This window comes from Anopheles gambiae, chromosome 3 (assembly GCF_943734735.2).
Source record: "Anopheles gambiae chromosome 3, idAnoGambNW_F1_1, whole genome shotgun sequence".
Lineage (NCBI taxonomy): Eukaryota > Metazoa > Arthropoda > Insecta > Diptera > Culicidae > Anopheles > Anopheles gambiae.
In genome coordinates this window covers 11,087,633-11,103,866 of record NC_064602.1, presented here as the reverse complement: position 1 = coordinate 11,103,866, position 16,234 = coordinate 11,087,633, and the positions used below count along the sequence as shown (strand labels likewise).

Here is a 16,234-nt window from a genome sequence, read left to right as displayed (position 1 = left end):
TCGTGTTCCCGCTTTACCGCTTTCTATTCGATGACCATAACCGATCAATGGGTGAGAGGTTTTTGATTGTAAATGCTTTTCGGCAACAGTTGCTGTTTTTTTTTGGGAGTTTAAGACGCTTTAGACACATTATTTTTATAACAAATTCTTATCTATTTTTCCCATTTCCTTTCTCAATCTCTTCACAGGACTCTAGCAATGGGATGATAAATCTGGCGGAGGTTGGAGGACCACCACCTCACATCAGCGGCGGCCCAGCGGCTGGCCTGCCGCATATGATGCCCACGCCGGTTGTGGCCGGTGCCGGTATCGCCATGATGGGGCAACACCATCAACAGCAGCAGCAGCAGCAATCGTCACAACAGCAGCAACAACAGTCCCATCCATCACAGCGTCTCGTTGGCGGAGTCTCGCACCAGTTACCACCGTCCGGGATGCATCACCCACATGGGCCACCACCGCCACCGCCCGGCGTCGGCATGGGTGGAGCGCCGCATCATCTAACACCGGCCGGTGGCGCTCCACAGACCCGCTCGGGGTCGGCACGGGAACGCGCGATGCATGCCGTCGAGTACTACAAAAGCAATGTAAGGCGAGCGCGGGTTGATGCCGGGCTGGCACGGAATTCCCTGCACGAGCGCTACTCCTTCGTCCAGCGACAGATGGCGACGATGGGCAACGGTGGCGGTGGGGTGGTCGGTACAAAGCTGTCACCCCACGGACCGACCGACCATCTCTACCGGAGCAATTCCAGTTTGGAGCTGATTCACGATCACGGTGGTGCTGGCGGTTTGCCGGACCATCTGCACACGGGAGGGGGAACGAATCTGCGGCGCGAGTACGGCAGCCACGGTTCCATCGATGTGATCTCATCGGATCGACATCCGCACCATCACCACTATCACCAGGGTCACCAGGGTGGTGGGGCACCGAGTGCGGGCGAAAACTTCCTCACGATGCTGCAGGAGTATCAACCGTTCGGGCTGGATGCGTCCTCGCTGCTGTACTCGCTCGGGAAGCACCACTCCGGCGGGCATGGGCATGGCAATGGAGCAGCGCCAGCTTCTTCAAACATCACGCTCACCGGGGACGATGTGGTCGACCGGGGAGGCAACGCCAGTCCCAAGCTAAGGAACAAGTTCCACCGACTGTGGGGCTCGAGCAATGGGGCAAGTGCGGCCGGCTCTGCAAACGGTTCAGCGAACGGGAAGCGCCAGGTGGCAAATGGAGGAGCAGCAGCAGCCCCAGGGACAGCCTCGCTGGATGACAGCCAGCTGTGTATGGCACTGAACGTGAGTGCCAGCTCCACCACGACGACCGTTTCCTCGGCGGACATTGAGGAACGTCAGCGGCGACGAGCGTTCGCGCACTTTGACTGCCGCTCGCTTACCGCCAACCTGGGCTATGCGGCCAAATTGCGTGGCTTTCTGCTGGAACGGCGGCGCAATACGACCACGGGGGCTTCGGCTGCCGCCACGTACGGGACGCGCTCCTCCACCCCGGACGGGGACAGTGTGGACGAAGACTATGGGGATGGGCAGCAGAACGAGCTGCTAGAAAACTGTCCCTTCTTCCGGAATGAAATTGGCGGTGAGGAAGAGCGCGAGGTTAGCCTAACGCGTATGGCATCTTCCACCACGTCGTCTTCATCGTCGGGTGCGGGTGGAGCGGGACAGCAACGGCGGGCAATACACCGGCCAGCGCTCGCGTACGGCGTCTCCGTGCTGGAGTGTGGCGCGAACGATACACTGTGGAAGGGTTACACCTGCCCGTACCAAAAAGGACCCCGCCCGATCGAGCAGATCGACAACGGGGCGCTCTACTACCGGCAGTACTTCTTCGGCCAGGAGCACCAGAACTGGTTCGGTATGGACGAGCACCTGGGCCCGGTTGCGATCTCGATCAAGCGCGAAAAGTTGAACCCGGCGCCGGTCCAAACGCTCGCGCTGCACGGTTCGGACGTGGCGCCCACGACGACGCACCAGGGTGACCAGTACCTGTACCGGCTGATCGTGCGCACCTCGGAGCTGCTCACGCTGCGCGGCTCGGTGATCGAGGACTCGATCCCGAATGCGCGCGGTGCCGGCAAGCACGCCAATACCAAAGAGATACTCGAGTACGTCGCGCCGGAAGTACAAATCGGCTGCCTGCGGTTGGCGGTCGGCACGCCCCAGTGCGAGCAGCAGCTGCTGAAGCTGGACGAGCAGGGGCTGACGAACAAGTACAAGGTGGGCATCCTGTACTGCCGGGCGGGCCAGTCCTCGGAGGAGGACATGTACAACAACGAGGAGGCGGGCCCGGCGTTCAACGAGTTCCTCGACACGATCGGGCGGCGCGTCCGGCTGAAGGGCTTCGAGCACTACAAGGCCGGGCTGGACAACAAGACGGACTCGACCGGGACGCACTCGCTGTACGCGACGCACCAGGACTGCGAGATCATGTTCCACGTGTCGACGATGCTGCCGTTCACGCCGAACAATCGGCAGCAGCTGCTGCGCAAGCGGCACATCGGCAACGACATCGTGACGATCGTGTTCCAGGAGCCGGGCGCGCTACCCTTCACGCCGAAGAACATCCGCAGCCAGTTCCAGCACGTGTTCGTGATCGTGCGGGCGGTCAACCCGTGCAGCGAGCACACGCAGTACCGGGTGGCGGTATCGCGCTCGAAGGACGTGCCCGTGTTCGGGCCGCCGGTCCGGGCCGGGTCGCACTATCCGCGCGGCAAGCAGTTCGGCGAGTTTCTGCTGTCGAAGGTGATCAACGCGGAGAATGCGGCCCACCGGTCGGTGAAGTTCGCGATGATGGCGATCCGGACGCGCCAGGAGTACCTGAAGGATCTGGCGACCAACTACAGCACGGCGCAGGTGGTCGAGACCGGGCAGCGGTTTTCCATCTTTCCGAGCAAGAAGCGGGAGCGGCCGACGAAACCGCGCTTCTCGGGCGATCTGTCGCAGCGTGGTGCGTTCTGCTGGCAGGTGGTGCTGCACGACAGCGGCCAGTCGACGCAGGTGGACTGCTTTCTGGGCATATCGGCGGAAACGTTCGTGCTGATCGAGGAGTGCACGCGGCAGATCATTTTTGTGACGCCGTGCCGGGCGATCCTGGGATGGTCGACGAGCCAGAACGCGCTGCGGGTGTACTACCACCAGGGGGAGTGCGTGACGCTGAACATGCGTGACACGGGCGATCGGGACGAGCAGCTGGAGGTGATCGAGCGGCTGCGGGCGGTGACGAATGGGTGCGGTGCGCTGGAGCTTAGTCTGCGGCGCAATCCGATGGGCCAGCTCGGGTTTCATGTGCAGCCGGATGGGGTGGTGACGCAGGTGGAAATTTCGGGCCAAGCGTGGGCTGCCGGACTTCGCCAGGGCTACCGGTTGGTGGAGATATGCAAGGTGGCGGTAGCGACGCTGTCCCACGATCAGATGGTCGATCTGCTGAAGACGTCCGCCCAGGTGACGGTCACGGTGATTGAATCGTTTGCCGACTTTACCCCGCGGCGGGGCTGTACGCTGCAAAACTGTCGCTTCAATTCGATCAATTACGAAAACGAGTACGACAGCATGATGCTGGAGGGCGGCAGTGGTGGCGGCGGCGGCAATAAAAACGGATCCAGTGGTCAAAATGGTGCAGGCAGTGGCAGCATCGGCAGTAGTAGCAGCAGCAGCAAAAAGGGGCTCCCGGGTGGACAGCTGCAATCGTCCGCCAGTCATCGGCGTCGGTATGAGCGTAACTTTTCACCGCCACGCTCGAGCAACAGCTCGGGATACGGTACGGGCAGCAGCAGTCGCTCGTTTACCGCTGCAGTTGGTGCTTCGGGGCCGCAGCAGGTCGCAGGAGCAGCGGCGGCGGCAGCAGCAGCAGCATCTTCCGGAGTCGCCCAACCCAACGGACCCGATATGGGCACGCTGACGTCCTCCTCGAGCGGACACTCGTCGAACGACGAGCGGTGGTACGACGTGCTTGATCCACCGCAGGAAGCATCGTCCTTGATGGCGGCGGGCCCTCCATCGGTAGCGTCCGATCCGAGCGTGAACTATCACCATCCGAAGCTGACGTCGTCGAGCAATTCGCTTCCACTTGCCGGATCCAGCCCAAGGCCACTGTCGCTGCACAACGAAGGTGGACCGATGTCAGCATCGCCAGCGCGCAGCAACGGCGGGCAACAGTCCGGCGCTGCCAATGGTCAATCGGTGGGACGGGATAATTCGGCCAACATCGCACTGCTGAAGCGACTGATCATTGCCGACTCACCGAACGGGGAAGTGCAGCAGCAGCAACAGCACCACCAGCAGCAACAGAACCACCCGGAACCGTTGTACAGCAGCTCGCTGAAGAATCTTTCCAACCATCATCTGCTGATGAGTGCGGCCGGCAATCACGTGGAAGAGGACGATCTTTCGCGACACAACTCGCCGCAGCTGAGACGCTCGGCAACGACGACCAACATCTACGGCATCAATGGGAAGAAGGCGAACGGCGCCGTGGCAAACTGTTCCGGCAGCAGTGCCTCGAGCAGTCGCAACAACAGCCCCCGACCGAATGGGCAGGGCGAACCGGCCAAGCTTCGAGGCGGGGCCGCATTGAAGGGCGGCGCTCAGCATCATCCCCAGCGGAACAGTGTGAACTACACGACCGGCAGCACGCTGCAGGAGGACCTGATGAAGCTGATCAATCCGGACTACATTGCGAACGACGACAACTTCAACGCGGGCGGGCTGGAGCGCATGCAGAAGGGCCACCACAACAGCCACAGCCTGGGGAACATTGCTAGCCTGGCGGGCGGGTTGAAACCGATCCCGCAGAAGAGTCGCTCGCGGGAGGGTGTCAATTTGGGCGGCTCGAATCAGCAGCTGTCGGCGGCCAACGGTGGCAACGGGCTGAAGCTGGCGAACGGTGGTACGAACAGCCCGAGCAATAGCAATGGCGGTGAGGAGGAGGTGATCTTCACAACGGCTCGCCCGGCGACGGTCATTTCGTCCACCACGTCGAACAGCTCCAGCCCGGCCAGTGAGCTGCTCGGCAAGCATCACATGAACGAGGACCATTTGAAGATGTCCCCGAGCAGGAAGCAGCAACATCACCAGCAGCAGCAGCAGCAGCAAAAGTTTGTCAATGGAGGAGGCATTCTGCGGAATGGTGGGGGGAAGATCCCACTGCCAGACATGAAGGAGATGGACTGGAGCAGTCTGGTGGACACGGCAACCAAAGCAATGACACAGGTAAGTCATTATTGTAACTGACGCCAAGAAGAACATGCTCTTCTAACTTTTGTTTTTTTTCTGTTTTAGTTATCTGAAACCGTGGCAAAATCCCATCCAGGAAGCAACGTATACTACGACGACATTAGCCAGGTGCTGAACGGAGTGCACAATCAGCATCAGCTGCAGCAACATCCGCAGCAACAGTCCGGTCACAACGGCACCATGAACGGTGGCGGCAATGGCCCAATGGGAACGATTGTCAACGGTGGAGGTGGTGGTGCGGGTGGAAGCAGCAGTGTGAGCGGCACCGGCAGCAGCATCGGAAGTGGCGTGGACCTGTCCTCCTCCACACCGAGCTCGGCCTCGCCCGTATCCACCGGCAGTAGTAGCACTGCAGCGGCCCAGCAGCAAGCACTTATGGCGCTGCAGAACAGCTCCAGCCTGCCGGAACTGCAGTGCCAGGTGACGCAGTTGTCCGATCGTGTGCTGCGCGAACAGCGGCGCCGCCGGTCGCTCGAGCATGCCGTCAAACGGTTGACGGAGGAGAACCGCCGGCTGCAGGACGAAAGTCAGGCGGCGGTGCAGCAGTTGCGCCGGTTCACCGAATGGTTTTTCCAGACGATCGATCGTCAATCGTAAAGAGGGCGGGTGGCTAGGTCGGTAAATAGCAAACAGTGAGCAATTCAGAACAGACACACACCCACAAACATGTCATGTCTTCCAAAGCGTGATCGTCTTATAAAGGGAAGGAAGGGGGGAAAACATTGACATTCGTTTTTTTCTTATATTTGACCAAAAATTATGTACATAAAGCGTCTCGTGTGTGTACGCTTTTAGCGAACAAACGAGTATAACATTTATATATATACACACATACACAGAAACACAGTAAGAAGCACCTCTTACAACAATACTATTTGTAGGACGTTAGTGGTTTAGATTTTTTGAGCACCAGTATAAAGGACGTTAAATATTCTGTACACACACACTCAACACAACACAGCGGGAGGAAGTGTCTTTTTGCAGATGAGACGAGGAGAACATTGATATGGGTGTAAGGCCCTGTTTTATAGGATAAGAGATTCACCTTTGTATGAAGTGAGTGAGAATGGGACAATTTTCTCCTGCAAATCACAACAGCAAACACCAATTACGTGAACTAGAATGTAGTTAACTATATACAGCCCAATTTACATAAATATGTATGTAGGCGCAACAAAGGATACCAGCAAGAAATCGTAGCCTCTACCAGGCGAGGTGTGGTGAGGCGATTTTCGTAGATTGCGGTGCGCACCGTATGCGAGCGATAAGGACAAATATTATGCCAAAAATGCCTCTTCTTCATAAAATGTACTGTTCTACTATTATACTACTTACCCACTTTTTCCCAATTTGCTAAAGGTATTTTGTATGATTTATTTGTTGTGTATAGAAATCAGCATTAGTAGCAGTCGTTCTTAATTTATCTCTCTTTTTGCGTGTGCGAACATTCGATGTTAAATCAGAGTGAGCACCACGTCCCTGCACCACTAAACGGTATTTTCAAACGGAAGGAACAGTTAGGAATTTTAGAACCCGTTCCCGGACCAGCAAAATATATTATCCAGTGCTTGTGGAATTGTGTGTTATTTGTAACCGTTTTCGGTGCTCTTTGCACAAAGGGGTGTTTGGTGCGGCCAGCAAGCTCCTTCCCTTGTGCGGTAATGTTGTTAGTTTTAAGCTTCGTTCTTTTTTTACGCCAAATCGTGCACAGGACCAACAGAAAGACACGCTTACAAAAGGCAGTACTATTGGGAGGTAGATGGAAATCTCTACCACAATCGATCGGTTTACTATTATAAATATGTTGTTGCTTGAAATTGCAGTGGTTTGAAAAACTAGAGAAAGCAAGAAGAAACATACAGTTTGTGAAATAAATTACTACTTTCAATGTTAATTCCATGTAGAGAGAAATCTCCCGCACGGGTGCAACGGCAAACAGTGTAAAGAACAGGCCCCCTTAGTATCTCTTAATTTATGGGTAACACACTACTATCTCTACATTTTTGTTGTATTATATAACTAGACGAGTAAGAGCAATTACATGAAGCGAATCCATGAAGTGAAATGAAATAAAACGTTACTACAGAACTCTTAACTGAATGTGTGATTTTGTTTTGTTTTATGAAATTATTATTCGAAAATTAGTTCATACATTCGAAGAAGAAGAAGAAGAAGAAGAGAAATTACTAAGCCCATTTATTGTTAATACGTCTTGAATATCAGTTTTTCTTCAAACTAACTCCACCAACGGTTCAAATTCAAATCATTAGAGCAGCGCCACCCGGGTCGATGCGGCAGCTAGCGTAAGTAGCAGATATATTTGCGTTTACACTGTACGGATTGAACACTCGCTGTGCTGTCATGTCAAAATTGATGGCCGTCGGGAATTCAGGTGCCGCTGGTTTGTTTACGTTTTATCGCGTGCTCTCTCCGGTGTGCAGTGCTTTTCGGTTCGCTTCCTTTTGGTGGAAAATTCTAAACATTGCCTGTTTCCCCCGGGTGAGTGTGTGTGGTGCTTTTGTTTTACCCACATTTTTACGTATCCTTTCGAGGGAGGGGAAAAGAATTGGTGTAGAGGGCTGCAATCGTTTCGGAAACAGAGCGTACAGTTTTTCCCACGGGCAATCTTGAACAGGCAAATTACGCAGCTTCGTGCCAGTGGACGTTGTCGTCGAATGTGCTGTAGTGTTGTTAATAATGCTTTAGTTCATAGAGAATATTGAAAGAAATAAGCAAGTCCGTGCAGGTTTCATTAGCTCAACCAAAATTCCACATTTCAGAGTGGTTGGCTTACGGTGCTGTGGTTTCCCGGTCGCTGTCTGGCGAACAGCTGTTTGTGTACAAAGTGTTGACCGCTTGCGCCAATCCTTGCATACGACGGGCAGTTTCAAAAGCGAAGAATAAAAAGCACGTGGTGAGTAATATTTTCATCTTTTTCAGTCGTTCTTTTAAAAAAACTATTTCATAAAATGTAAAGCGAGCTGCAAGTTTAGGTCAATGCTACGGCAGCGAATTCTATTATGATATTCCCTGTTTTCTTTCTTATCAGTTATCTTTCTAATTGTATAAATACACCTTGATTATTTGTGTTTCGGTCACCATCTGATAAGCTGCACAATCTTCCGCCGACTACCGTTGCATTGATTCCGTCAAATATGTTAAAAAGCATGACCAACAAATTGCGAGTGTGAAGTTGCGTCTTCCTTATCAATTGTGAAGGTTTTCTTGGGACTGTTAGTATCACATCAGCCTTCCCACCAGGCCCCCGTGTTCGTGGTGTAACACGCAGTGATATCGGTCAACTTTGGACAATATGTCAAATACTCAGGAAATGACCGTCAAATGGTGAAGGACGTCGTTCCACCCAGGGCCAATTATGAAACGATTACAAAAAAATCCCACAAAGATAAGGCACATACACGTGGACTTAACAATTTTGTAACTTTATTTTAGATTCCTTTGCATTCCCCCTTTCCCATTCTTCACCGGACGTTTATAAAACGCATACGCAATTTTCTGTTCCATTTTTGTCCCCTCAATCGAAGAACGTCTCCGACAGCTCTTGACACTTTCTCAAGTCATCGGCCTGATTGGTGACAATCTCGCACAGATGATTGAGCAAACACTCATCAGTGCAGTCGGTCGCAAGCGATGCATCCGCCAGCTTCACCTTGTACTCCCAGTAGCGGCGCAGCTCATCGCGCCCGGCCGGTGTGCCCAGCCGCTGGATCATCTCGTCCACGCCGGCCGGGCTAAGATCGGACAGGCCGTACTCCTCCTGGAACGAGTACATGCGGAACCAGGCCGGACGCTCGTCCGGCGACATGTTGGCGGAGGTTAGATTGTACGCGTACGACTCAAAGTCCGTTACTTCCTGTTTTGGGGGGGAATGAAAGAGAGAAGAAAGCGGTTAATACTCCATCCTTCAACAAATAAACACCTCCGCTAACTCACGTAAGTCTCCGGATTGACGTAGTACACGACGTAGTTCGGGTTGACGTTCGTGTGCGACGTACCGCTACCACCGTTCCACGCCACGCCAACCGCATGCTCCGGACTTTCGCTCGCGTAAAACACATTAAACTCATCCTTGTGCGTATGCCCATGGAACTGGGCGCTGATCGTGTCGCGGAAACGCTCCAAAATGCGCCTATACTCGCGCTGCCACACACTGAAACAATCGGACGATATGGGCAAATGCGCCAGAATGTGCACCTTCTCGCCCGCCCGCTCCGCCTGCAGCAGCACATCGTGCAGCCACTGCAGCTGGCCCTTCAGTGCGTCCGGCTGGAACAGAATCCACCAGTTGAACGTGTAGCAATCGTTATTGTTCAGCGCAATCACCCGAAAGCCGGGCGACACCAGCGCGGTATAGTACCCGCCCAGCCGGATCGTTTGCTGCGCTGCCTGGGGCAACCACTGGCTCCACAGATCGGCCGACAGGTGGTACAGCCAGTTGGTGGAAAAGTCTGGCCGCGTAACCTCCCCCAGCTCGTACACGTTCGTCGGGTGGGCCTCGTGATTGCCGAGAATGTTGTAGACGGGCGTTTCACCGAACGTTTGGCGGAACTTTTCCACCACACGGCTGATCGAGCGTACATTGTACCCGATCGACGTCTCCCAGATGCCGTGATCGATAATGTCCCCGGTGTGGTAGATAAAGTCCGCATCGGCATGCTCTTCCGCCACCCGATCGAGCAGATCTTCAACCGCATTCCACGGTGTATCACAGTTCCGATAGTCGCCCCAGTGGCCGGCACCGGCTGCCGGATCCTCCGGCACTCCCTGCGACTCACGGCAGCAGGCAGGAGCGCCACATTCCGCATTATACCCGGGCCGATAGTTCGGGTCAAAGTGAAGATCGGTAATCTGTACGATCTTGAGATCGTTCGGTCCACGCTGGGGAGTGCCCGCTTTCGATGCGGTCACGGGCGTTCCATTCGGATCCAGCTCCACCTGCCACTCGGTAAAGGTGGGATCATCCAGCACACAAGCACCCGATTGAAACACGACCGCACACAGCGACGCGGAAGACAGTTCCGGCCGATTGTCGACAATGTACAGGATCGTGTCAATGTTTAGATCGATCAACCCGCGACAGATCGATTCCTCCTGCAGGTTGAGCATGGTGCAGAGTTCGACCGTCGTGTTGAACACTTCCTCCCGCGATGCACCTTCACGGCGGAACTCCAGCACCGAGCCGCCAAATCCGCGGCAGATCGCACACAGCGGTCCTTCCCGAGCGGTGGGCAGCTCGCGGATCTCCTGCGCTCGCTCACTTTTCCCGATGGCGGACGCTGCGATCAGGTGGCGGAAGTGGGGCGTCATGGATCCTTGTTGCTGCCAGCGGCGGAATTCCCGCGACACTTGCTGCTCAAACGACGCTGCAAAGCAAAAAGCAAAAAAAGGAGATTTCGTGATAATGCTACAGGCCTGACGATAATCTTGGTTTATGGCACAAGCTCCCGTAGTAACCCCCCGTGAAGAGGAACGTGCCTTGCTTAGGGAAACACGATAAGATTAAGGCAGATCGAGTGTTTGTGTTGCTGTTTTTTTGCGTTTGTAGGGTTCGGCCGGAGATTGATTGCCGCCAATGTGCGTCAAACGGGAGTTGTTTTTGAAGCGGCACTGCTCACTTACCGTAAAACTTTTGCAGCTTCTCCACCGTCTGTTTGTATCCTTTCGGCTGCAACCGATCAGCCCGTACGGTGGATGGCTGCAGCACCAACACCACCAGGCACAGCAGCGCTGCCCCAAGCAGCACCGACACTTGACACTTCATTGCACTAAAAGCGGGCTGCTGCTGCTGCTAAGTTCACGCGCTGCCCCAGGTGTCCAGCACACTTTAGAGTGCTATCGCCCGGTTGTGGAGCGTTTTTATACCAGCCGGCGGGTTGATAAGAAGGCATTTAAGCAAAATGCGCCACAATAATTGCGCTACCGTTTTGAATGGATGGGACAGATGGGGTGGTGGGAGTTGGAATTCGCGTGCACATACAGCAGGGCACAACAGCAGCACCCGTATCTCGTGATTAGAAACTTGGACCACTTGAGAGGTGCCAATCTGGGAAGGAGGGGCGGGGGGAAACTCCGATACGGGCTTTGAGTTGAATCGTACGATCTTATTAAAGGATCTTTGGCTTTTTGGAGCTTGAGCTTGGCCGTAAATATTGGTTGATCACGCAAAGAAGATGATGCCCTGGATGCGGACATTGAACGGAGGAACTTTGAGGTGAATGGCTGGCTTGGGGCGTGGATATTGGCATGAATTTATGATGCACCCGCGTATTAATAGCGCTGGGACATGATCTGGCTGGCTGGTTTGCTTACTCGTGAGATAGAGCATTGCTGTACATCGAAGGAAAGGTGTGCGTTATCTGGGTTATTGCTGTAAGACTTTCTCCCTTTTGCTGTGATTTGTGTTGTGGGCACGGGTTTTTTTTATGAGGGTTCTTGATGTTTTATTTGATCAGATAGGCATTCAATCGATTGCATACCGCGATAAATGAACGGCTTATTAAGTTGCTTGCTCCAAGTGTTCGGGTTCGTAGTCTCGTACACCCCAAAGCAGCTCATACGCAACTCAACTGTTAATTTAGACCTCAGTCACCTAGTTTTATTTACAGCAATACCACTGATTACCATTAATGGATGCTTGTTTGCAATAGCAATTAACATCCAATTTCTTGGTAAAACCAACATTGCCTGGAACAAAACAAAAATGCAAAATTCTATGAAATTGAATAGATTAACTACGTTGTGGTTTTTTTGTTTAATTTTTTTATTTTAAAAACAATAACATTCATTTCATTCGTTTCATTTACAATGATTGATATGAGTGATACAATGAGTGACCTGGATTCGAAATGAAAATTAGCACTTTAACTTGGATGGCCTGCCAACTACAGTCTGAACCAGTGATGGGGAAAAAGAAGATTTCGTCGGAATCGATTCCGGATAGCTCTTAAGTTTTCTGGAATGGATTCCGCATAGTAAGTCCGGAATCGATTCCGAAATCGGCTCCGGAATTGGTTCCGGAATTGGATCCGGAATTGGCTCCGGTATTGGTTCCGGAATCGGCTCCGGAATTGGTTCCGGAATCGGTTCCGGAATTGGTTCCGGAAATGGTTCCGGAATCGCCTTCGTAATCGGCTCCGAAATCGGATTTGTCTCCGGAATCAGAATCAGCTCCGGAGTCGGAATCGGTTCCGGAATTGACTCCGGAATCAAAATCGGCTCCGACATCGGAATTGACTCCAAAATAAGAATTGGCTTCGAAACGGAGTCGGTTTCGGCATCTTCATAGAAATAGGCGTTTGGGTCCAATGATGTTACGTGTTGATAGCGGCAAAGAATCAAAATTTACATGTAAATGATCTATTTACATGGAGATTCCCGGACTTATTGTCGCTCCCCACACTTCTTATTTCAATTCAAAAACTAATTCTAATTCCGGACCTAACTCCATTTCTGGAGTCAAGCCTGATTCCGTTACCGGAGCAAATTGCGATTCCCAGGTCGATTCCGATTCCGGAGACGGTTCTGATTTCGGAGTCAATTTTTGCTTTTTAGTTGACACGTTTTTGCATAATTTCTCAACAAGCCATGAGATGTTTGTTATTTTAATTAGATGCTTTTTAATTAAACTAGTCAGCCAGCTGGCGAGCGTACCACTAAAAAGCGATATTTTTTGCGAAATTGTTAATTCAATTAACAGATAGAGTTCTAGAAGACATAAAAGAAGACATAAAAATGTAGACTCGATATTGAACGACTTTACAAATGAATTATAAATCTGAAAAAGTTCATAAAGATGCAATCAAACCTGTTAACGTCCCAGCATGACCACGTAGGCAAGTTTGCGTAGAATCCAAGCGGGAAACCGTTGATTGCGCTGCTGCTCCGTTGCCATGGTTGCATACCTCTGCGTATTGCAGAGAGCTCTTTGCGCGTTCGTTGCTCGTTGACCATTTAATTCCCACTACACACTGTGGTTGGCAAGGGCCTTCTTGCAATAACAAGCTTTGTTAAAGTAGTGCATTTCAAACCCTTCTAATGCTTCGGCGGGGTCAGCACAGAAGCGATTATAGCAGCATTGTTAAAAAATGGTCCTTTTTTCCCTATGTCCTATTCAATTCTTGGTATTTTCTCTTCTCTCGACAAATTCTTGCCCAGACCGGCAAGCTAAAAGGTACACAAACGCGCCCCCGGTGTACTGCCACTTGAGAATATGACGAGAGCTTTGCTTGCTGTGTGAATACTACCAGTTGCTGCCTTTCAACAGCCACCGATAAGGGTTCTTTCACAGCGTCCCACTACCACCGACCCTGCGGTATTGGTGTTCGATGGGAATCAATAGTTTTTCGAGCGCAAAGAGGAAAGATTAAATATGCATCGTTTGGTATCGAACCATTTGCCATCGGTTCGGGCAGGAAGCGCATCGTTGTGGTTGTTACCGTTCCTTCGTTCGTACCGTTTACTTGCTCTCTGATAGTTTGCTATAGTTGGGTCGGGTTTCCTCCACCCTGCATTTGTGGAGCATCCGGAAGAGGTTCGTGGTTAATGTGCTCGTTTGCGGAAACGGTTGATTACATCGGGAGAGAAGATTAAAGAGTTTCCCGGAACTTGTAACCACCATGCACCACCTAGCTGAAGGGATGGAAAAATCTTGCAAATAAAAGCGCTAACAGCTCCTTCTACCAAAGGATATTAGTACACAATTGTGCATAAATAATGAAGGACGCTTTTGCTCTTTCGCACGCGTGCTATAAATCAATAATTGAAGCAGATCAGAGGCGATAACACATTGGCGAAAACACAGAGCAACAACATCGCTCAACGCGGATAATCTATCCCATCATCTTACCGAGTACAACAACATCGAGCTTCGATTGATTTGGATTGTTCGTCCGATGTGTGAGATAGTCGTCCAATTAAAGATTAATAGACGGAAGCGGTTGCCACAGACACCTGGCAAAGGAGTGGGGTTCGGGAGGTCGATTCTTCTCGCCAAAAAGAGAGCCAAGAGACGAAGAACTTATTGCCTTTGCAGCCTTTTGGCCGCTGTGTGCGGGCAGCCGGGTCAGGAAGCAGGCAATCCGTCATTCATCTGCGGAATTATTTATCTCCTCAACGCCTTGATTCGATCGGCGGGGAGGAGAAGGAGATGTCCGTGTGTGTGATAAGGTTTGTGTTTGAGTATTTTTTTTTCTTTTTAGTTTTTTTTCACATCGTTGGAACAAATCACGTGGCAAGAGTTTCCATCAACGTTCCTGGGGAGAGGAGCTGTTGGCCTTGGTCGGAAGGAATCAACCGAGGCAGCCGAGAACGTCAAATATCGTTCCATTGCTGGGGTAAAACCTCATCGTGTAGGATGAACAACCCGACCTAAGGGGAGTAGAATGGGATAGTTTTTCGCGCGGAATGGGCGGTAGGGAAGGATCTGTTTATTCGTCTGCCAAATCCAAAGACTCTCCCCCACCGGGCGGATGATTTATTGGTGCTGATCGGTTGCGAAGAAGCCCGGCAGCGAGCGAACGTGGGACAGCAACGGTGGGCAGTGGATAAAGCTAGAGCAAACCTTGCTGCCGCTGCTGTTGGTGAAAGGATGAATTGGGAAGCTGTTTTTCCTTCCTTCTTTCCGTCACATCTCCCCATAACTACTCCAAAAAGGTTAACGTTATCGTCCAACTAGTAGCACATCCTGGAGCTGTGGGTGTGTATGTGTGTGTGCATGTGTGCGTGTTTGTTGCTTTTTTATTGCTTGTTTGTTTGATGCTTTTCGTTCGTTCGTCGATCGTTTTCAATTTATTTTGGTAGAACACACACGTGTTTGTGTCTGCGTGTGTATGTATTTGTGAGGATTTCTATTTCTGCACTTGATGGCGATAAAGATGGCTACAGGTTTGGCTGCGGTTGCTACGCTACCTACTATCCGTGCCTCCCCTCTCCTGTCGACGTCGATGAAGAACGAGTCGAACGAGTCGGAAGTGTATTTAACGGGCTTCTAGAGGCGAGGCGACTACTATGATCGATCACCGTCAATTTACTTTCACCGCACCTGGTTTGATTGAGTGGAGCAAGCGTTTGATGTGGGGTGGAATGGACTTTTTGTAAAGAACAGTTTGGATTGCTTTTAGTCGTTCGATAGTTTGGTAGAATCTTGGCAGAAAAAATGGCGAAAGAAAAGGGTTTCTGTGTTGTTGTGGTTAGTTATGATTAGTTAACAAACAAACCACCAGTTGCCTTGTGGAAGTGGGATTAAAAGCTTTGTTGAGCCCGTTGATCCCAAATCAATCTTTCAAGTTGCAGTGATAGACGGATAAAACTGTGTTTAAAACCGGAGATTGTATCATGCGGATTGCATAACAGTTGCTTTGCTGCTATGCGGATTGCATACCTTGCGGCTGTCGATGGACGATAGCTAACAGTTGTTGTAGAGATTACACATAGTTTTCTTGTCCAATAACAGTGATTTTCCATTGATTTTTAAGCCTCTAAAAACATGCTGCTTAAACCTAAATCCTCTTCGGTCGACAATAGACTTATCTTTCTTTATTTGTAAAATAAAAAAAAAATCCCACTGGTTGATGTTGGCGACGCAAATCTGTTTGCTTTCTCGTGGCGGCTTTTTATCACTGGATGGCAAACAGAGATGCCGAGGTTTGCATTGGAGAAAGGACTTTCCATCTCAGCACGTCTTTATGCTGCTTTCGTGGAATCGAAAACTCGAAGCGCTGACGAATGGTTTACAACTGAAGGTCAGTTCTGAACTGAAGGTTCGTGTGTTCGACCGTACAACATCTGACAACGATTAAGTTTAATCCGGTACGCAAAGAGGAGCATAATCATAATCCCGCTGTCTGTCCGTCATTCGATGCAGCATCGGATAACCTCAGCTCCGCTTGGTCCATCATTTCCAGCCGCTCATCAGCTCAATTAAGGGCCCATTTTTCATGTGATGGATTATATTTTTTACCTTCTTTATTTGA

General features: G+C 51.5%; 3 protein-coding genes across 6 annotated transcripts in view; 2 read left to right on the top strand and 1 right to left on the bottom strand.

The window, feature by feature from the left end:
• The window catches only part of LOC133392697 (signal-induced proliferation-associated 1-like protein 1), a 78,637-nt gene extending 71,299 nt beyond the window's left edge, over window positions 1-7,338 (top strand). For both annotated transcript variants that reach the window (XM_061653321.1, XM_061653320.1), the window contains exons 3-4: window positions 189-5,219; window positions 5,289-7,338. In XM_061653321.1, the coding sequence (XP_061509305.1) occupies window positions 189-5,219; window positions 5,289-5,840 (5,583 nt within the window). In that variant the 3' untranslated portion in view covers window positions 5,841-7,338. The remainder of the gene's footprint in view (window positions 1-188; window positions 5,220-5,288) is intronic.
• A 264-nt stretch (window positions 7,339-7,602) lies between these two features.
• LOC1277494 (tRNA-dihydrouridine(16/17) synthase [NAD(P)(+)]-like) overlaps window positions 7,603-16,234 on the top strand; it is an 84,705-nt gene continuing 76,073 nt past the window's right edge. For all 3 annotated transcript variants that reach the window (XM_061653026.1, XM_061653027.1, XM_061653025.1), the window contains exons 1-2: window positions 7,603-7,742; window positions 8,024-8,157. The gene's annotated coding sequence lies outside the window, so the exon portion shown is untranslated. The remainder of the gene's footprint in view (window positions 7,743-8,023; window positions 8,158-16,234) is intronic.
• Window positions 8,666-11,094, bottom strand: LOC1277491 (sphingomyelin phosphodiesterase). The gene is made up of 3 exons (XM_316957.5): window positions 10,884-11,094; window positions 9,198-10,627; window positions 8,666-9,117 (listed from the first exon to the last, which is right to left on the bottom strand). The coding sequence occupies exons 1-3, from the start codon at window positions 11,023-11,025 to the stop codon at window positions 8,779-8,781; spliced, it is 1,911 nt and encodes a 636-aa protein (XP_316957.5). The 5' UTR covers window positions 11,026-11,094; the 3' UTR covers window positions 8,666-8,778.